The sequence below is a fragment of the Ziziphus jujuba genome, chromosome 6 (assembly GCF_031755915.1).
Source record: "Ziziphus jujuba cultivar Dongzao chromosome 6, ASM3175591v1".
NCBI classification, from domain to species: Eukaryota; Viridiplantae; Streptophyta; class Magnoliopsida; order Rosales; family Rhamnaceae; genus Ziziphus; species Ziziphus jujuba.
In genome coordinates, this window is record NC_083384.1 from 13299688 (window position 1) to 13321438 (window position 21751).

General features: G+C 31.4%; 2 protein-coding genes across 2 annotated transcripts; one reads left to right on the forward strand and one right to left on the reverse strand.

The window, feature by feature from the left end:
* Positions 1–4198: 4198 nt before the first annotated feature.
* Positions 4199–6969, forward strand: LOC107430635 (expansin-A3). Its single transcript, XM_016041499.4, has 3 exons — positions 4199–4500; positions 4886–5204; positions 6233–6969. Exons 1-3 carry the CDS (start codon positions 4353–4355, stop codon positions 6540–6542), a joined length of 777 nt encoding a protein of 258 aa, XP_015896985.1. The 5' UTR covers positions 4199–4352; the 3' UTR covers positions 6543–6969.
* Positions 6970–14810: 7841 nt separating this feature from the next.
* Positions 14811–18109, reverse strand: LOC107430637 (receptor-like cytoplasmic kinase 176). Its single transcript, XM_060818488.1, has 6 exons — positions 17431–18109; positions 16521–16849; positions 16163–16298; positions 15887–16029; positions 15666–15789; positions 14811–15515 (listed from the first exon to the last, which is right to left on the reverse strand). Exons 1-6 carry the CDS (start codon positions 17480–17482, stop codon positions 15091–15093), a joined length of 1209 nt encoding a protein of 402 aa, XP_060674471.1. The 5' UTR covers positions 17483–18109; the 3' UTR covers positions 14811–15090.
* Positions 18110–21751: the final 3642 nt, after the last annotated feature.

The window sequence follows — 21751 nt, forward strand, 5'->3', positions numbered from 1 at the left end:
GAGAGAGAGGGGGAGAGAGAGAGAGAGAGAGAGAGGTGTGTAAGACGGAGAAAGAAGCAACCAAATCAATAATTCGGTTCACATGCGAGTTTGGCCTTTTTGATCATAGAAACAAACAAGTATTGATTTTTGTAGCTTTTTTTTTGTTTTTTTACCTATTATTATTTTATTATTTCTAGTTCTATGTTTGAATCGGGGAATATTTCAATTACACCATGAAATTGATGGTAATCACAAAACCATCTTTCAGATTTTCTGAAAATCAACGACTCCTCCTCCTTTAAATCTATTAAATTTAACATATGAAAGACATATTTTTAATTGTACACTTATTTGTCATTAATATATGATTTGATAATTATTAAAATGATTCTACTCAATATGGTAAAAAAAGAAAAAGGATAAAACTATTATGAACAATATATATATATATATATATAATAATAATAATTTTGGTCACTTCTTCTTCACCGGTTTTTTGTTCATTTACCATGGTCATTCCAAAAAATCCAGAGAAAAAAAAAATAATAGTAGAAAAGCCCCGCAAAAGAGATCTCTCTTAGATTTTCTCCAACCAAAAGACTTTTCTCCCTTCTTCTTCCCCATTCTCTCTTCCTTATCTTCTCTATTTTTCTAATCATCTACCATTTTCATTCTACTCTCTATACAAATTGAATGTCAGGTTTTGGGAGATTTAGATTTTACGAAGAAAATAAAAGCAAATCAGCAAAGAAAATGAGGATTGGGGGAAGATTAAGAAGATAGGAGAAAGAAGACTAAAATAAAATAAGCCTTTTACAAAGTAAACTATTGAAACTTTTATTTATTATAAAAATTAGCATTAAAGTTATAACAGTATTTTAAATAATTATATAGGAAGAAAAGTGACGGTATTGTAAAATAGAGGATGTGATTGATTTTTGAAAAACTTAATGATAATTTTGTCATTACGTTCTAAATTTCTAACTTAAAAATAAAGGTGTAATTGAAATATTTCTTTGAATTATAAATTATAAAAGTTCTCCTAATCCTATATTATTTTGGAAGTCAATTTTATCCTATATTTAGGCCCTTGACTCGCTCTCGTGCCCTTTCAACTTTTTGATGTGACACTGTCATTTGCTACAAAATTTCTCAAACTTAATCATTCTATTTTATTTTTAAGAAATTTTTTTTTATTATTTTGCATTTTATTTATTTGGGGTTAGTTTAACAACTTGGCTAGGTTGCTAGGATTTAAAGTTGTTACGTTATGTATTTTTTTTTTCCTGTAGGCAGCTTCTTTGTCCATCTCCGTCCATTTCAGGTTATTTATTATTTGCCATTATAGGTTATTCATTGAAATCTTAAGAATAAATGATAAAATAAATAGTAAATTTATAACATAAATAGGAGTCAGTGAGAGCAATACTCCTTCAAAAAAAAAAAAAAAAAGGTCCTAGAATATCCTATTCTCCTGTTTTCAGACTTAAATAATTCTTTATGCATTAATTTTCAAAACATTCTTGTAACAGTTTCTTACATTAAATCTCAAAAAAAAAAAAAAATTTATTACATTTTCCTTAATATTCAAATTGATATGATTTTGTATATCTTTTTGGTCCAGAGAAATTCAACAAGGATATGACATGTTCATTTTAATAAAACGTACATAATACATTTATTTTAATATCTGTCAAAACACACAAAACTTAAATTTGATTAAGGGTCCCATAGAAATCACTTCTCTTTTCAATAAGTGAATCCCCCCAAAAAACATCAAATTGCTGATTTTTTTATAATTATTAAATAGATGATTTTTCACAAATAATTATTAAAAAATATGTTTTTTTAATACTAAAAAAAAAAGTATTTTTATCATCTTAAAATGTTTTATTCATTGCAAACTATTCTCAAACAGAGTAAAAAACTTACATACACCCGCCAAAAAACCCGCTGTAAAGATTACAAGAGATCATTTATAATTTTATATTCAATAAATCTTTAGTAAAACTTACATATTTATTTAGAAATCATATGATTTCTTCATGATAAATCATTAAATTCATGTTATATGCAGTGATTGAAAATAATACAAATAACATAATACCATTATCATAACAAAGTTTGTTTTTGAACAATTATTTAAGCTCTGTTCGACGTAATTTCTTAATAGATATTTTTGCCTTTAAAATAAAAAAGTTGCATTTGTAAATGGTTGAATAATTTTTTTAAAAAACTTTATTTAGTATAGTTTTTGTTTTTGTTTCTGCTTATTAGTCCTTATTTGACCTTCAAAAGCATTTCAAATTAAAGTTAGTAAAAATTGATTTTTTTGAAAAATAGTTTTTGAAAAGTACAAGCAAATACATAAATTATTTCAAACGGAATTTTATTAATCTTCTATGAAAATACTTTTTGAAAAAATTACTCTTTATTAATTTAAATAAAAAAATATTTCTGAAAATTTGAAATACTTTTTAAAAATTATGTAAATATTTTTATAAAGTAGTTTTTAAAATTTTAAAAATTATTTTCCAAAACCTATATCAACGAGAGCGAAAGTGTTTTTTATAGCTCTAAAAGAGTTTCTCCAAATAAAATGACTAAAAAATAGTTTTTTCAAACAGCATTTGTGAAGAAGGCAAAAAAATAACAAGAAGCAAAACTTTGCCAAATAAAACTTTAATATCCCAATGCACAATTTAATATTTTAAAAATAAATAATAAAAAAAAGTTGCAAAAAAAATAAAAAGAAAAATAGTTATTTCCATGGCAAAATAAATAATGGAGTGGGTAAAATTTGGAAATAGCAAGTACTAAAGTTATCATAAAAAATAAGAGATGGGCCAATCAGAAGCGTCGGAGAGAGTGGACCCCGTAAAGCTAGAACAGGAGGGTCACGAATAGTAATAGTAGCTACTGTTGAGTGTCAGGTGCGGAAGGGCTGGGGCGGAGTAGTAATGTGAGTGAGTGAGTGAGGGCGTGAGGCTCGAGAGAGCGATGGGTCCCACTTTGGGTTAAAGGCCGTAGCTATACCTATACATGATCCTCTCTCTCTCTCTCTCTCTCTGTATATACGGACAACGGTCCCACATTTTACGCGATTATTTCACATCTTTTTTTAATTATTGTATTTTATTTATTTATTATTATTATTATTATTTTTTACTTTTGTATTTTTACCCTTTTTTTATGGGTTTAACTTTCTCTTTGCGGCTCCTAGTTAAGGTTTGCTTGGTTACACCTAACATATAGGATTCCTTCATTTAACTCTCGTTTCGATTTTTGTTTTTTTCTTTTAACATGGAAAATAGGCAAAAGTGAAAGTCAGGCCAAAACATAGATCAAATCACAGCCATTGATTTTTCGGCTTGTGATTAAAGCAATGTGTTTCTAACCTTTTAACTTCTGTGGGTTATAATTTTTGGAAGAGAATACATGAGGGTATAATTCCAAATTCAAAATTTTCATGGCAGTGGAATATTACATAATTAAGCATTCAATGACTAATTTACCGGGAAAAGGAAAGAAAAAAGCATTCAATGACCAAAACAAACCCAATACTCCATTAAATTTGATATAGCAAGGAGAATATTAATTTTTTTATTTTTTGTTTTTGTTTTTGGTAGAATCATTAATTTGCTCACTATTAAGACCAAATAGGAATTGTTTGACTTTACTTACGTGGCTAGTTATTAGCTTCACACTGGCTCACAAATTAGAAAAAGTACCCATCAAATACGGAAAATGACCACAAACGTTTCGTCAATTTGTTTTAAGCTCCCATATTCGATTACCAAACTTGGTACAAAAATTTTGGTCGAATAAGTGTCAAGCTGTTTCATTAAATAAAAAATTGGATTACTTTTGGGTGACTCATTTAGATTCTTAAAAATGTTACATCAAATAAAAATGTGGAATGGAAGAAATGGGGTATCCTCTAAAAATTAAATTTCAATTGATTTTTAAGGTGCATGTGCTTCTTCCAATAAGACCAAAGAAAATCAACATGAAAATTGAATTGCCCATATGTGCTAGTGGTGCACATGGAATTTTCAATTTATGTTTCCTCAATGAATGGGTCACATAACATAACCCCATTACTTGCAAAATAAGCAGAAAAATTTTAAAAATATATATATTTTTTAAAAAAGATAAAAGTAATTGATAGAGGGAGTAAAGGACTGGCAAAAGCAGTATTAATTACGTGGTCATAATTTTCAGACCCTTGCCTCCCACTGCAGATTCCTCAACGCCCCGGTAATTGCCTTTCTCGGCCTCCATAAGTACCCCCTACTCCTTCTCGCTTTCCATTCGCCCCAACCCAACCAAATCTTCTCTCTCTCTCTGTCCTTCTTCTTTCTCTCGCAATGGCCTTCATGAATGCTCTCTGCATTGCTTCTCTACTGTCCCTTTTCATGGCGGCTACTGCTAGAATCCCTGGTATTTACTCCGGAGGAACATGGGAGGACGCCCATGCTACTTTCTATGGCGGCAGCGACGCCTCTGGAACTATGGGTATTCTATACTCCTTTCTTCTCTGTATATGTCTTTTCTCTGTTGTTTTCCATCTTCATTTGATGCTTCATTTTCATGTGCTTTGCTCTGTTTATTGTCTATATTTCCTAAATTACTAATTATTTTTGCCAAGTTGCTTGAGCATTTTGCGCTAGGATCTCACAAATTTTGTCTTGAACTTCTGCATTTTTTTTTTCTTTTTCAGATTTAACTGTTCCCCTGTTTTGCCCTGTTCTTGGAAATCAAACTTTTCAGACCCAATTCGTTTTCTTTAGATTTAAACTAATTAAACTGCAAAATGGTTTTTATTTTTATTTTGCTAGCTTTCTAAATCCCAGATGTAGTTTTGGGTTTTAGAGTCGCTGAATGGTGTTTTTCTTCGTAGGTGGTGCTTGTGGATACGGAAACCTTTACAGCCAAGGCTACGGAGTGAACACAGCGGCGCTCAGCACTGCTTTGTTCAACAATGGCCTCAGCTGTGGAGCTTGCTTCGAGATCAAGTGCGTGAACGACAATAAATGGTGCAAACCAGGAAACCCCTCCATTCTCGTCACTGCCACTAACTTTTGCCCACCAAATTATGCTCTGCCGAGCGACAATGGCGGCTGGTGCAATCCTCCTCGAACCCACTTCGACCTCGCCATGCCCATGTTCCTCCAAATCGCCGAGTACAAGGCAGGAATTGTTCCCGTCTCTTTCCGCCGGTGAGTAACAAAAGTAAAAAAATATCTTCTCTCCGTTTCAGATTTCTTATTTGGTGCTTTTCGGACCTTGATTCCACTTTTTCTTTCCCCGTGTGTGTGGTTTGGTCGGACTCTTTTTTGACGTAGTTTTTAATTGCATTTAAGTTTCCTGTTTACTTTCCGAGAAGAAAAAGGCTATTTTTTAAAATCTTGTTTAGTATTAATTTTATGGCTTTTACTTTAAAGCATGTTTAGCATACGGTTATCTTGAATGGAAGTTTGATTTTTTAATTAACAGTTCTTGTAAACCAGTCATGTTTTTGGCTATAGTGGTAGATCACTGTTTTCCTAGAAACCAAACAGAGGAAAATGCTGAAGTTTCTCGGGAAGCAAACAGGGGCCTATATGTCATAGAATCTTATCAGTTGGCAGTGCAGTGTTTGTTGAGAATCCGTCAGGTCTCTGTCGTTTTACCCAAATAGAACCAACGGAAATCCGTTCGCTTTTTTAGTATTAGGTTACCTTTCGGTGGGTTTTCGGCTTTGCTTACTCATCAAAATCTGATGACCAATATACCCTCTATTTATTTGTTGTCACGAATCTTATCCTTAGCATAAAAATAAAGCGCTCAATTTTTCATAAACCTTGTTACTACGTCATAAAGATGAGCTCATGGTTTGTTTGGTAGTTTTCGCTATCTTCCGAGGGTAGTGTCGTAAACAGAAAATTTAGTACATGGAGGACAGAATCGTCAATTTAGTGACGTTAAATTTTCCCGGAAAATCAGGATGGGGCAGTGATGGAAAGGTCAGAAAATCCGAGACTTTATTTTCACGCCCTCCTACGCATGTGTTGGGTCACTCATCAAAATATATCAAAAGGCGTTAACTTTTTGGGACTTTGCAAAAACCCAGTCAAAACCCAAACCCTAGGGTTTTACCCTTTTTTTTTTTTGTGTGAAAAAATTTTTAACCACCAGCAGTAGCAGTAAACTGTAAAAGTCCAATAATTTACCCATAATTACTGTTTTCCGTGTTGTTTTTGTATAGTGTGCCATGCAGAAAGAAGGGAGGGATCAGATTCACGATCAACGGCTTCCGTTACTTCAACTTGGTTTTGGTAACCAACGTTGCGGGTGCAGGGGACATCGTGTCCGTCTCGATCAAAGGATCAAAGACCGGTTGGATGAGGATGAGCCGAAACTGGGGCCAGAACTGGCAGTCCAATGCAGTGTTAGTGGGCCAGGCTCTTTCCTTCAGGGTCAGGGCAAGTGACAGGCGTCAATCCACTTCATGGAACGTGGCTCCAGCTAATTGGCAGTTCGGTCAAACTTACTCCGGAAAGAATTTCCGAGTCTGAAAAAAAAAAAAAAAAAAGAGTTGTTGCTTTTTTTTAATATATATATATAATTTTCTTATTTTTAACTTTCAAGTGTTTCCCGCCTTCAAATTTTCCTTTATTTTCCCGGGAAAAATTTGAGGTGGTGGGAGTAAAAGTTAATAGTTGGGTTTTTAATGGGTCTTTTGTGGGTAGGATTTGACGGGAAAGAGAGTGAACAATTATGGTAGGCAGGAAAAGTTCACCACTTTGGTGACTTTTTTACTTTTTCCTTTTTTTAAATGACTTTGGAGGTGTGTTTTTGTTTAAGTAGGGGCTGGTGAAATTTCCCAAACCAGCCTTGGAAAAAACTTGTAGGAGCTGAAGCGGCTGTGCAAGAAGAGCATGTAGCCCGCAGCTCTCTTTGATATATAATTTATAATATAAGTTTTCGTTGTTATGTTTTTAATCTTTATGTGGGTTTGATGTATTTTACCCATATATATACTAAATGGGTATTGTTTAGAAAATATTATGGAAGGAAATACAACCCCATTGAGGACTTTTATCAAACAGGAATAAGAGAGCAGTAGCTAACCATGCCAATGTGGAAGGTGTGGCAGCGAGGGTGTTCGTGGTTGTGGGCTACATAAGCCTGTAGCCTGTTGGTTGTGATTGTTGTTATAGTACATGGTATTAATAATACTATATTTATTAAATGTACCTTTTATTCCTTTAGTAGAAGAAATTTATGGAGCTACCTCTACTTGTTCAATCACAATGCCTCATAAATTTTGTTTTTGACTAACCATTTCGATTAATGACAATTTGTTACCAAATGTAGTGCTTTTTAAACCCTTCAATTGATATTCTGTGGTAAAATCTATCTATCTCTTTAATACGAGATTCTTTGCGTTGAAGGTAATATCATAATTTTTTAAATGTACCTTTGCGTTGAAGGTAATATCATAATTTTTTAAATGTACCTTCTATTCCTTTATAAGAAGAAATTTATGGAGCTGCCTCTGCTTATTCATTCAAAATGCCTCATAAATTTTGTTTTAGACTTAACCATTTCGATTAATGACAATTTGTTACCAAATGTATTGCTTTTTAATCCATTGAAGTGATATTCTGTGGTAAAATCTATCCTTTTAATACGAGATTCTCTTGAGTTGAAGATAATATTTTTATTTTTCTTAATGACCCTGGAAAAATTGGAAGTTGATGGTGTAAATGAATAAGAATTATTCTTGAGCATTAAGAACACTTTTAATCCAATGAAAATTGAGAGAAATGTGTAGCTTTTTTGGACATTGATAGGAGAGTAAGAGCAAATAAAAGCCATTGCCTTCGCCAAATGGACAAGATGAGGTACAAGTAAATAAGTCTTTAAGCAGACGATACAAATAGACCCACTCTTTGTCGGTAGATGTTTAGGGCACCATGTGCTGCTCCACTGGCACTGAGTTGTCCATTTATTATTCTCTTTCTTTTTCTTGGTTTATTACTATTTACCTTTTGGGTTTAATTTTTTAGTGCCTATTGTTTGAAATTCCTTTTGCGTCTTTACTTAAACCAGACGCATAATATTGTCTGTGAAGTTATAATTGGTGGGACAAAATCTTTTTGCTACTTCTTTTTAGTTTGACCTTTTGAAAGAGTAAGGATAATAATATAAACTTAAAACGAATAATTCCTTTCTTATCGTTGACAATCCATTGCTATTTTTAAATGTCTATTCCAGAAAAAGAAAAAAGAAAAAGTTGATTTTCGATTAAAAATAGTTTATTATTTTATGGCCATCAATCTTTATAGAAATTCTGCATACTTCAATTATATGGTTTAAAAAGTTTCAAGAAAGGTAGTTCAATTCATATTATAAAAAAAAAATTAAGGTACATTATTTTACACACATTTCTATTAAATTTTATTTTTGCTTCATATATTAAAAAAAAAATGTTAGTTTTACCTTTAAGATGCAATATATGTAAACTGAACAATACAAATTCGCTCAGCATGTATATACTGGAACACATTAATACCTTTAGTTTGTATACAATTCAGTTTGATTTTTTTATCTATCATTAAAAATGCAGTACATATAATCTATCCAATATTGATTTGTTTGGTATATGTAACCTGATGCTATTTGTTTGGTATATACGTATTTTTGAAATATAAAAAATCATAAAAAAATATAGGGCGCCTAATAAATTTTATAGGTTGAATAAATCCATCCTCAATAAAATTGATTTATAACCCATGTATTAATGCTTGTGAAAGTACTATAATACCCCATCAACTTGTCAATCAATTGTGGACCTCGACCTTGATTTTAGGCCAAGCCCACATGGGGGTCCTAGTAACAAGGCCTATTGAACCTTTTGCTAGCCAGTACTTGGACTTTCAGTTAGATTCAAATCCACCCAACATCATAATTCAACGTGCACTGGGAAAGCTTGTTTCCCAGGGGTCCTAGTGTGAAAGCTCTGTCTGAATCAATCAAAACCTCCTCACATCTCAAACTCTTCTTTTATAGGCTCACCAATTATATGTGCTCCTAAAATGCACTACTTCACTCTAAAAAACCAGACCAAATTAAGATCAATGATTATGTTTTAAATCTTGAAATATTGTTATCCAATTTAAATCATGAAATTTATAGTTTTAACTTTTAAAAAATTATCATTGTGTTGTTTGACACAATAATACTTCTTGATGAGATCTATATAAGTTGTCAGGATCAAGAACGACACAGTTTTATTTTTTCAGAATGCTGTTATTTATCACAATGTGTGATCAATCATCGTAGCAGTTAGTGTTGTGATTATTAATTATCTTTTTAGTATTTTTTATAAAACTAAAACCTTATATGAGAAAAAGAAAAAAAAAAGAAAAAAAAAAAAGGCATTTATAACATTTCAGATTAACATTTTGTTTATTTTAATGCCTAATAATCAATCAATGATGCTAGATATAGTCAATTGTTTTTCAAATCATTAACTGAATTACTTGACAGTATTTCATTGATTAGAATTGGTTCGTCTTATTTATTTAAGAACTAATTTATTTATGATTAGATTATATGAATTTTCAATCACTAATACATTGTTATATCATTCAATAAATAAATAATTAGGATAAACAATTTAGTATTTCTAATATTACAAAATAATAAATTTCTTTGGTTGAACATTGATGATGTGGCGCAGTAGGTATTGGACAGGTCAAGCAACTGCCACACTACACATGTGCCACATGGTGTTACTTGGCAGTAGGTAAAGCCATCCAGCACGAATCGTGACCTTACAGCGGTGCCGATGACTTTATTCGTTTATGGGAGTATATGGGTTACACATGGTCAATACTGATGAGGCAGGGGTTGATCGGAGCCTATCGGGCTTGATTTGGTATGGTTTGGATGCCATTGGAGCTTAAAAGGAAGAAAACTATATCAAGCTAGTAAAGCAGAAATGGCATTTATGCCTTATCCCAACATTATCAACAACTTTCGGTGACGAAAAGAAAAGGGTGCTATATATGCTGACCTAATTCATACATTTTTGTTTCCACATATCTGGCAAAGAAAGTGAATTATTACTTACCAAGATTAATCTCATAGAGATTTTTCAACAACTATGCAAATATTCTCACACAAATGGGATTTTTTGAGGTGTATATATAGAACTATATGTATATGTATGGATAGTCCTGATGATGGAATTTGAATATATACCAAAATATTTTATTGTGCTTGCTTCAAGTTGGGAATCTTAACAAAAGCTTTGCTTCATCAATTTGAGGCTAGATTTTAAGCCCCATTGCTAATGCGTTAATGGATGCTGAGTTTGTTAATATCAGTAAGGGATATTTTTATCCTAAAAAATACTATTTCAGAAGAATTATAATTTGAAATTTAAGCTCCATTGTTTGCCCAAAAACTGTTGAATTGAGGTCTATTCTAAAGGCTATAGCTTAGAGGTAAGCCGGCCAATAATGTATACCAATTAATTTTCAAAAAAGAGCTATTCAATAGTCCAAGTGCTAACGAGAAACAAAACTATTCATTGGAGCCCAATACAATGCTTTTCTTCTATATTGGTTTCAATCCCCGCCATTTTGGTATGCTTTTCTGGCCTGCCTATACATCCCACGTCCTTTGGGACTTTAAAGTCCATCGGCTGGGTTGGTAAATCAGTTCAGAAGTCCATGTTTGGTCGTTCACATGAAGAACAAGTCCATAAGATTTTCTAATGTATTCTCAATGTCCAATTGTAAAATTTAGCATCTCACGGTCGACTTTTAATTATTCACCAATAATAATAATAATAATAATAATGAAACAGAAAAGTTAAGGAAAAAAAATTAAGTAATGTTCATCTTAATTAAGTATTAACCCAACAATAATAATGAAACAGAAAAGTAAAGGAAACAAAATATTAATTAATGTTCATCTTAATTAAGTATTAACCCACTTAGCATTGTATAATTTAGTTGTTCTACTCCTCCATTCCATTGTAGTGAATACGCATACATACATGTTACATGAGATTTTATGGTGGATAGTACATTTTTTATTTCTTTTAGATATTACAAATCATCTTAAATCCCTGTATACCTATGATTTGAGCCTATGTTTTTATGGCATAAATAAAAATGCTCAATCATTAAAATTATCCTCTTTGTCATGGTGGATAGTGATTTTAATCAGTAAAAATTTAACAAATGATGAGGCTAAAATAGTAGTGAACGTGGGCGTATGTACATGTTACATGAGATTTTATGATAGGTAGTAATTTTGATCCGCAAAAGTTAAACAAATAATGAGGCTAAAATAGGAGTGAACGTGGGCATATGTATATATTACATGAGATTTTATGATGGATAGTGATTTTGATCAGCAAAAGTTAAACAAGTGATGAGGTTAAATTTTATCAAATTTTGGACGACTCTAATATTAGCTGTATAGTCAAATTCTTAAAAAAAAGAAAAAAAAAGGAAAAAGTATTAGCTATATAGTAATGATATTTATATTTTATAATCAAATATTAAAATAATGAAATAATATTAATGTTTCATACAAAATCATTCTGTCTGAACTAATTAAAAAGGAAAAATACTAGAGGAGTCCCTTGTGTCGTGCTCACAATCACAAGGCCTTCTGTGGGCATTGGAATAGTTTTTTTTTTTTTTTGAATTTTTTTTTTATATATATTTTTGGAGTATTGATATTGGGATTGAGTATCGGAACACATATCCTCTGTTTGAGAAAACAACAAACTTCGTCATCGGGCTATTCCAAGGAAACAAGTAAGATATAGTTAACATTGAATATTAATCAACCAAATTAAAATAATCTGTTAATTATTTGGTTAGGCATATTTAAGGTGAATGTTACAGCAACACAGGTATCTCCAGCATAGGTTCAGTCAGCAAGGACAACTCTATATTATTTGCCTCTTCGAAGTTCAGCCATTCCTGTCTCCACTCCTAAGGAAATTACATCCTACACATGGATCCTGCATTAACACCAAATTACAGTCAAGCAATATTATAGAATCTAAATTTTTTGCTAAGTAAAGATTATATATTATGGGTTAAAAATACTAGGATTCCCCCAACAAATACGTCCTTAGATAGCTTATGCTTGTCCATTATATGAAATGTAAGCTTGTATTTTTATTGTTCATCTCCTGGATACTCCACGTTGAATCTCAAATTTTCATTTCAAACTGCTTTCTTTCCAAACCTTTCAAGTTGGAGGACTCTAAGATCTCACCCTCACTCTGAGAAGTCGTGGTTATGACAACTTACTACCACTTTTGCTACCAGTGCTAAACCAGTCTTTGCGCACACTTCTGCGATTATATCATACAGAAAAAAGCAAATGCATATTAAAAAAGTTTCACTTGAAGCAAGGGTCTCAAAAACACAATAATAACTTTCACTGCCCGCTAAATGTCAAAGCACCAAAGCCTCAAATTTACACTATGAGATTGATTCTAGTCTCCTGAAAAGTATAAAAATGTGCACAACATTTCTTCAAAGTATTGTTCAGAAATTGAATAGAAGTAAGGTAATGAAATAAAAGGGGATCCACCTTAATATATTACCTATTAAATAGTTCCTTTAAAACTTAAAACAAGGTACATGTATAGTGCAGTTTCAACTTTTAAATTTGTTATTAGGAATTCTAAATTGTTCAACAAAAAATGTCTTTCAGATTGTATATTAGATAGCAGTAGCTTGGCATCCTAGTTAAGAAATAACACAGAGAATATTATAAACAATTTAGACTTTATAAAATTGCGTAATACTAAACAAGTAAAGGCAGATTCTCTTCCAAAACATATAAGGTCACTGTGAAAATTTACAACTAACTAGCTCAAATAAAAAAAGACAATTAGTAGTAAAGCAGAATATTTATGTTTTCAATCACACTAAAAGCTCAATGAAGCTATAAAACGACAGTTTCCTTTGTTTTATTTTATTTTTTTGTTTTGGTAATCTGAGGTAGGCACAAATTGAAATTCTCATCTATCTCCTATAATCATATCCTGAATGACAGTGAACCCAAGTTCAATTTATGCATGCAATATAAAAATTAAAGCATTAATTGGTTTGACTGACCTTTAGACCAAGCTGGATCTAAGATCTTGATTTTCCATACCTTTTGACAAAGACAGAAATTCATCTTAACTGCAAATTTTCAAGCAGGCAGGCATTGCCGCATTGAAAATCGAAAGCTTTTTTTCAGAACTCAAATTAATTAAAGATATTGAATAATTCGTGATTCAATGAAAACTTAAAGCATATACATATATGAAATGGAAGCACAAAAAGCTTACCGATAAAATTTTCTTTGATTGATGCCTTGGGCTTCAAGAAACAATACCTTCAGTGTACAACTTGCTATTTCTCAGTCTGTCTCTTTCTTTCTCTCCCTTGGGTTTTCTTTCTTCTTTCTTCAAAATATAGCAGAAGAAAGAAACTAACTTCTAGTTTTATTTAAAAAAAAAGAAAAAAGAAAAAAAAAGGGTACCATTTTCTAATTAAATTCTTTAAGCAATAGAGACTATGAAGACATTTTTATTGTGTTGGTCTTTTCTATGTAACTATGTAATATATTAATTTCTACAAAAATTTAAATGGGTTCGGTAATTTGGGTCAACAAAATCAAATTGAAAAAATGTTTCCTCGGCCCTTTAATTGTTTGGATCACCAAAGCCCATGTGTAATAGGAACAGGTCAATTATCACTTTCTAGAACATCCATAATTCTTTGTCCCAGCTCACATATATGATTGCCCAATGATTATTATACTCTATACTTTTCTTTTTTCTTTTTTTTTTCTTTTTTTTTTAATAATTATCATAAAAAAGACTTTTCCAAATTTTTTATACGGTTTGATGAATTTATTTAATGTATCCTTTTCAAATGGGAATTCCAAACACGTTTTCATGAATTGAATTCAAATTATCATATAAATATAATTTGATTAGGAGGAAAGAGAGTTGATTTTTACATTCAAGATATTGAGGACCACACGGTCTATGGAAAGGTAAGTATAGCATATATTTCCTGTCAAGTGTAGCTGTCCAAAACAGCTCATGATCAAAATAAAAAACTTCATAAAACAAAGACAGGTCCAAAGGATATTCCACATAAATCATAGTCAAGTCAATCATCATAATTTGTAAACCAAAACTTGGTTTAGGGTAACGTATCCCTAGGGGTTCAAAAGTTTGATTTGCATAATTTTATGTGTACATATGATTTGTTGCTTTAATAAAATCTGAATTTTGAATGGGTCTGGTAAGAATGAGTCATGTGGGCGAAATGACAAAAAATATCATGTAAATGAGTTATGGAGTCGAAATAGCAAAAACTATCATGTAGTTAAATAATTTTTTTTGTTTTTGTTTTGATCATTTACAATTATTTTGCTCTATCCGTACTTCGAATCCACAACTTTCAAGTATGCATATATATTAAAATACCACCTTATCTTTCAAATATGCATATATATTAAAATACCAACTTATCTTAAATCCACAACTTTCATGTATGCATATAAATTACAATACTAACTGCACTAATTTCACTTAATATTTTGATTAGGCTTTTCATAAGGAAAATCTTAAGCTTGTTTATAAAAACCAACTATTTTCTGGTTTTGAAATGATATATTACAACACCTTTGCTGTTTCTAAGAACAGAAAAATAGTCCGAACAAATTTGCGATGGACTATACTCCTATGTAGTAGCTCAGCTTTTTGCATTAAAGAATATCTTAAATGCTTAAAATAATGAAGATCAAACCACATTTTCATAGAAAACTGATTACATTTTCTCATTGTTTTCAAGTAATCAAACAACCACCAAATGCATATCAGAACAATTCTTTGTCCCCTTGTTCTAATCTCTGTCATTGAATAACATTTGTGAAGCAGACTTGATGTTAAAATCAAAAATTAATTGAACTATACACTAGACTTGAGTTCCTTATATAATACATGCTTGAACTATCAACACTCTTGAGAGGTACTCGACCTTGACTTCTACTTGTGGCATTAGAAAATTTTTCCTAAGCGAAAAGTGGAGAATTTGAAGGTCTGGGATAAGTAGTCGGTCTAGGACCATCGTTGATGCTGCTTCTGCAGGATTTCGCCTGGCCATGACCATTTGCATTGTTGTCTTTGCCACCTGCGTCCTGAAGCTGTTCAAGTGTTGCTACCACTTCGTCCATACTTGGCCTGCATTTTGGTTCAACAGCAAGACATTCGAGTGCAAGGTTGGCTGCCTTTTGAGCCCGACTGATTGAGTATTGGCCTTGAAGACGAGCATCCAGGACATGAAAAATCCTACGATTATTGTTTAAGTATGGTTTTGCCCACTCCACAAGGTTGTGTTGTCCGGATGGTCGATTCTTGTCTATGGCACGTAGTCCAGATAACATTTCTAAAAAAACAACTCCAAAACTGTAGACATCACTCTTTGCAGTCAAATGACCTATTCAAGAAAAAGATGCAATTAGTTAATGAAGAAACAGGATACACTTCCATTCTTCTTAAATGCGGGCATATAATTTTTTAAGATCAAACAAGAAAGAAGTATTTTTTCCAGGAAAAAAAAAAAAAAAAAAAAGAAAGAAAGAAGTACCTGTGGCTAAATACTCTGGAGCAGCATATCCACGGGTTCCCATGACTCTAGTAGAGACATGACTTTTGTCGCCGGTCGGGCCATCCCTTGCCAACCCAAAGTCGGACAATTTTGCATTATAGTTCTGAAACATGGAGGCAGCATATGAGACTAACGAGACCATAAAACTTCACAAAGTCATTGTATTAAATTGAACAGAATATGCTTGAGACTTTGCATACCGAATCAAGCAAAATATTAGAAGTCTTGAAGTCACGGTATATGACTTGTGATTCTGCATTATGGAGAAAGGCAAGCCCCCTTGCAGCAGAAAGGGCAACTGTCATCCGCACACTCCAAGAAAGCGGCTGGAAGTGAGAACCCCCTGTTTGAGAAGTAACTAATGCTTTAGTTGCATCATAATACAACAAGTAGGTATGCAGTCTACTTGTTGGGGAGAGAGTGAGGATGAAACGGTTCGGAGTGAAGCGAACAACAAAGATTTAAAAGAAACTCACTCCTGAAAAGATGGTTTTCCATGCTTCCCTTGGGCATATACTCATAAACTAGGAGTCGATGGTCATCCTCCAAGCAGTAACCAATCAACTTCACAAGATTAGGATGATATAGCTGGCCCAGGTAATTGATTTCTGTCTGCATTTTTTTAACATTTGATGCAAAATTAACAACTTTGCTCATGTTAAAACTTTGCCATTTTGCTAATCACAAAGGTTAAAAGCAAAATTCATAACAGATACTACAAAACGAAATATCCCTGCATAGTAATTCTCAAAGTTTGCAGAGAACTACCATGCACCAATCATACACATGATGCCCAAAAGCCAAGACTACAATATGGCCACAAATTATACTCACCAGCCACTCCTTGTGACCTTGGAATCCTTCTTGGTTGAGCCTCTTAACAGCAATTATGATGCCAGTCCCAGGCTTTGTAGCTGTAAGTGTTTGCTCATCAATCCACCCCTTAAACACTGAACCAAAACCACCCTCTCCCAGCACACTATCCGGACGAAAGTTTCTTGTGGCGGTTTTGAGTTCACTAAAGCTGAAACTTTTCAACTTGGAAGACTCTAAGATCTCATCCTCACTCCGAGGAGTTATGGGTATGGAAGAGGATGAGAATTTGCTACTACTCACACTACCAATGCCAAACCCATCTTTGCTCACACTTTTGGAATTAAAGCCTACAGGAATAAAAAATAAAAATAAATAAAAATAATGAAAAAGCGAACGAGACATATTAAGAAAGATTTACTTAAAGCAGAGTTACAAAGAACAACACAAAACTTCCAACACTCACAAATCTTTGAACATAAAACCTCAAATTTTCATTATGAGATTGATGATTCTAGTTTCCTGAAAAAGTAAGGGGGATCTACCTAAATATATGGCAAATTAAATAGCTCCTTTAAAACTGTAGATGCGTTTTGCTCTTACCAAAAAAAAAACAAAAAAGCACATATGTTTTGCAATTTCAACTTTTAAATTAGTTTTAGGAATTTTAAATCGTTCAACAGTAAATGTCTCACAGATTATATATATCAGATAGGAGTAGCTAGCATCCAAATTAAGAAATGACAAGAAATAAAGACAGATGCTCTGCCAGTGACAAGAGATCACCAGCAAAATTTACAACTCAAACCGGTCAAACAAGAAGAAGAAGAACTATGTGCATTTTGATCAGACTAAAAGCTCACTGAAGCTTCAAAAAGACAATTTACCGAAATAAACTAGCATCTATAATAAGAACAAGAATTGCGTATACCTGTATGTGAAGGACTTTCGGCCTTAATCCGGTTGCTCCAGCAAAGCCCCATTAAAACAGAACCCTCTTTCCAAAACCCCCCAAGGCTTTCACACCCAAGAGGAACCTTTTTTTTTTTTTTTTTCCCCCAATAAATAACACCAAATAACAATATTCAAATGTAGAGAACCTAAAACATAAAACCCCCAACCAAGGCTGTGAACAAAAAAACAGATCTTATGCCAAAGCAGAGATCTTTTGTTTGTTTTTTTAGCTCTCTCTTTCTCTTTTTCGAGGTAGGCACAAATTGCCAACCAGCTACTATACTTCTATTCCTGAAAGACAGTGAACCTCATATTCAATTCAGACACGAAAAAGATCACACTTTTTCATTAAAACTCAGATGTAGCTACAGTGGGTAATATATATGATAGAGTACTGACTTGCAGAGAGAAAGACATTGGGATTGTACTTCTTCGCGGGGGGTCTCTATTTTCTTCTTTTAGAGAGCTTGGCTTAAAGGGTTTTTGGATTAGAACTTAGAAACTACCAAAAAGTGATGGAAAAAACAGAAAAAAGGGCCTCTGCAATTTTGGGTTTTCATGTTCGCCTTTTTAGACCTTGGCCAACCACAGAGACATAGACAGTTGACTTGCTTTTTTATTTCCTTGCTTGTCTTCTACTCCTATGTAGAAAACTTTAAGCTTTATATCAATATCTTAATCTAATGTTACTTATCTTCAATACATTTTAGTTAACAATTAATTTTATAATTGATTTATGTAGCCCCACCCCACCCAACCCAACCCACCCTCCTACCCTGGATGCTTCTTTCCCTGAGCTTCTGTTTTGGAGAGGACTTGGTCAAAGTTTGAGTTTTTTTTTTTTTTTTTTTTTCCTTTTTAAAAAAATGATTATTGTTAAAAGTTGTGAAATTTTACAGTTCCAAACTGGTATATGAAGCTCAATGTAAATTTGTATTGCAGCAAATCAAAGTCTTTTAATTGTAAAAACACTTTTTTTTTTCAATACTGGTTGGAACTAATGTTAATCCGACAGTGGTTAGGGGTCGAAGATGGTTTAATGGTGTGTCTGTGGCATTTTTTTTTTTTTTTTTTTGGGAAGAATTTATGATTGGGATGCATGAATATGCTTGTTGGACGTTAGATTCTAGTAAATGATTAAACATTGTTTTCTTTTTTTTTTTAACGAAAAAAAATTGTGAAATAGATTAAACGTTGTTGTTATCAGGCTAAGGTTTAGAGAATATAAAGGTATAAAAAAGAATAGTCAATTTTCAAACCAATATTATGTATTTTCTATGCAGTTTCTAAGGCCAGCTTTGGCATCCATGGATGATGGATTGTAAACCTCATACTCATACGTCATTTTATTTTATTTTTTAAAATTATATTACTCTTTTATGTTTCTAGAAGAACCAAAAATCAATTAGTTTATACATATTTTTTTTTTTTTGGCATTGACCCCTATTTCGAATATCGAAGTCCATTAAGAAAATACAAATAAAGGACATTACATTATTTATATGCTTTCACGAAAATATATTTCCTTCATTTTTTTAAAATGTTTTATTTTCCTCAATTTCGTGATTCTTTGAGTAGAGAAAACTGACATATTTCACATTTAAAAAAAAAATATGATATTTGTCATCGTTAATAATAGAGTACAATTGGAATTTATATACTACCTAGCAATATAATAGCCTATTATTACCATTAAATAGTTTGTTTCCCTATATTAGATTTCTAATATTAAAAATTTAATAAAAATTAAATACTATCAATTAATAATTATTACATTTACAATTAGTTTAATAGCTAATGATGATCAATAATTATTACATTTACAATTAGTTTGATTGGTGATGATTATCAACAGTGATAAATAATTTTTTTTTCTCCTTTGCACATATTAAAAACTTCAAATATAATCTATAAAATTAAAAAAAACATTTATTCATTAAGTTAACAACCATATGTGTATATAAGTTTTTCAAAGTGCTGAAGTCCACAAATTTTAATCCAAAAATGTTTAAGACCTTTGTTTTATACATCATATTTTATAGGTCCCCATTTCTAATATACAATTCGTTTTTCACTTCAAATTTATTCAAAATTGTGAAGGAAGCCTTATAAGCGATGGTACAGCTTTTTTTTTTTTTTTTTTTTTCTTTTTGCGTCCAAAAATATTTATTTTCAAATTCATAGGTTTTTTTTTTCAAACAATAAAAATGTTCGGCAGAAGTTAATAATAAATATTTATTGAATAAAAAATAATTTTTTTAAAACAGTTTTAAAAAAAAATTAAATTTTACATTTTTTCAAAAAAAAAAATCTTTTTTTTTAAAAAAATCTTTTTTATTTGATATGAAAAACCATAAACATAAAACATTTAATCAACTTGTTTTACTTACAAACCAACATCCATTAGCTTTTTTAAAAAGATTTACTACCAAAAATTTTAAATTTTTTATTTTTATTTTTATAAGCTATATGAAACAGTTCCTAATCCAAGTTTCCTTTTTCTTCTATTCATCAAACAATCTTTTACTTCAACTTTAGTGCTCAAAATTGGGTCCCAAAAAAAAAGAAAGAAAAAAAAGAAAGTTCATTAACAATATATGTCACATTTTGCCAGAGATACGCTATCAGAAATCCCTTTAAACGCCTTGCCCAATCCGTTACTACTAAATTACTAATGCTCTCTTTTGACAAATACCCCAAAAATCATATTATATGTATATATAAAATATAATATATTCTGTAACAACTTCTCCGGCGGGGAATTGAATTTTGGTTTCTAGAAATTCGAAGACTTCATTTTGGTATCTAGTTTTTATATCAATATTAGTTGGTAAGTAGGTTGAATCATAATTTAGCCTAAAGATAAAATAAAACAAACAGTACCATTGAGATTGAACTCTCTCTCAAGTTTTTTCAACAAATGCAGGTAGGGTTGCCTTTGGATTTAGTTCCAACAAACTTTTTTTTTTTTTTTTTTTGGGTGAATACAACATCTAGTTTTAAAAGTAGATCATTATGGAGAAAATATGCTCAGGTACTAAAAACTCACATGGTTCCATGTTTGCCAAGACCAAATCTTTAGTTAGCTTGTGGTTGTTCTTTTGGACCAATCCAGTAGCGATACTAATATTTCTCTTATATGATTATAAAATCGAATTTTCTATGCAAAAAAATAGTTTGAAAAATATATGCATATATATATATATATATATATATAGAGAGAGAGAGAGAGAGAGTAAGACCTTTTTGTAATTATACCGTTGGATTACAAAAATGTTATAATTTAAAGGAAGTGTACTTTAAAAATTCCATTGTCTAAGGTGTTCTATGCAATCCTCAAGCAATCAAATTATACATTTACTTGATTATGAAAGAATTTACAAATAGTTAAATTTAATATTTAAATATAATCTTAAAAATAATAGTACAAAAATATAAAAAATTTCATGCTAAAAAGTTATAAACATGCTTAAGGAGTTAGAAATATTTTGGCTTTAAATGTTATACCAACAATAAAGAATATTTTATATTATGTTAAACTTTTAATATCACGTACCATATATTTTTTACAATATACACATAATTATTATTATGTAAAGGTAAAGTTTCTTAAAATAAAATCTTAAAACCTTATAATTTATTACAATATAAAATTTATTTTTATTTATAACTGATTCAAATTGAGATAAATTTCTTTTTTTTTTAATAAATAAATAAATGTTATTACATGAAATTATTATAAAAGAGGTTTTACTATATCTATTATTTTAACTGTACTTTAGCTCAATTGGGGCCTCAGGGATCTAAAAACCTCATCACAGCTTTCAAGCAATCTCATGATGTGTTATAAAACATGCTTCTTGAAACTCATGGCGACCTCTAGGTTCAAACCATAGGGGAAAATACGTAGTTTCTTGCACATGTTCCTTTGTTGTGCTTTAATTTGACATATATTGTTGATGTATATTTGTATGTGCATGCGTGCTATATATACATATATTATTTAAAATCATGGAGGTAGGTGATCCGAAATCCTTTTGCACAAAGAAATAATGACTTTGCTATTTTTTTTTCCTCTTCTCCCAATGAAAGACTTTGTCCCCTTAGCGGATTACATCAACATTTTAGAATTTTAATGCATGATGGGAGTATGTTTGAAGTGCCCCATATAATTTTAATGCAGCGTATATGATCTATCATTTTTATTTTTGCTGAGGCAACAAGTCTAAGGAATTCATTCTCTTTTACTTTTGGCTATTCTTAGTAGAATCTTTATTTCAAACATAGCATTAAGGTTA

What these genes read in the sequence shown, in the direction of transcription:
- LOC107430635 (XM_016041499.4), top strand. Translation starts at nt 4,353, where the DNA reads ATGGCCTTCATGAATGCTCTCTGCATTGCTTCTCTACTGTCCCTTTTC. An exon ending in CGACGCCTCTGGAACTATGG is followed by an intron (nt 4,501 to 4,885) that starts GTATTCTATACT and finishes TTTTCTTCGTAG; the next exon opens with GTGGTGCTTGTGGATACGGA. An exon ending in GTTCCCGTCTCTTTCCGCCG is followed by an intron (nt 5,205 to 6,232) that starts GTGAGTAACAAA and finishes GTTTTTGTATAG; the next exon opens with TGTGCCATGCAGAAAGAAGG.
- LOC107430637 (XM_060818488.1), bottom strand. Translation starts at nt 17,482, where the DNA reads ATGGGGCTTTGCTGGAGCAACCGGATTAAGGCCGAAAGTCCTTCACAT. An exon ending in GGAAAACCATCTTTTCAGGA is followed by an intron (nt 16,030 to 16,162) that starts GTGAGTTTCTTT and finishes CTTCTCAAACAG; the next exon opens with GGGGTTCTCACTTCCAGCCG. An exon ending in TCCAGAGTATTTAGCCACAG is followed by an intron (nt 15,516 to 15,665) that starts GTACTTCTTTCT and finishes TTTCTTGAATAG; the next exon opens with GTCATTTGACTGCAAAGAGT.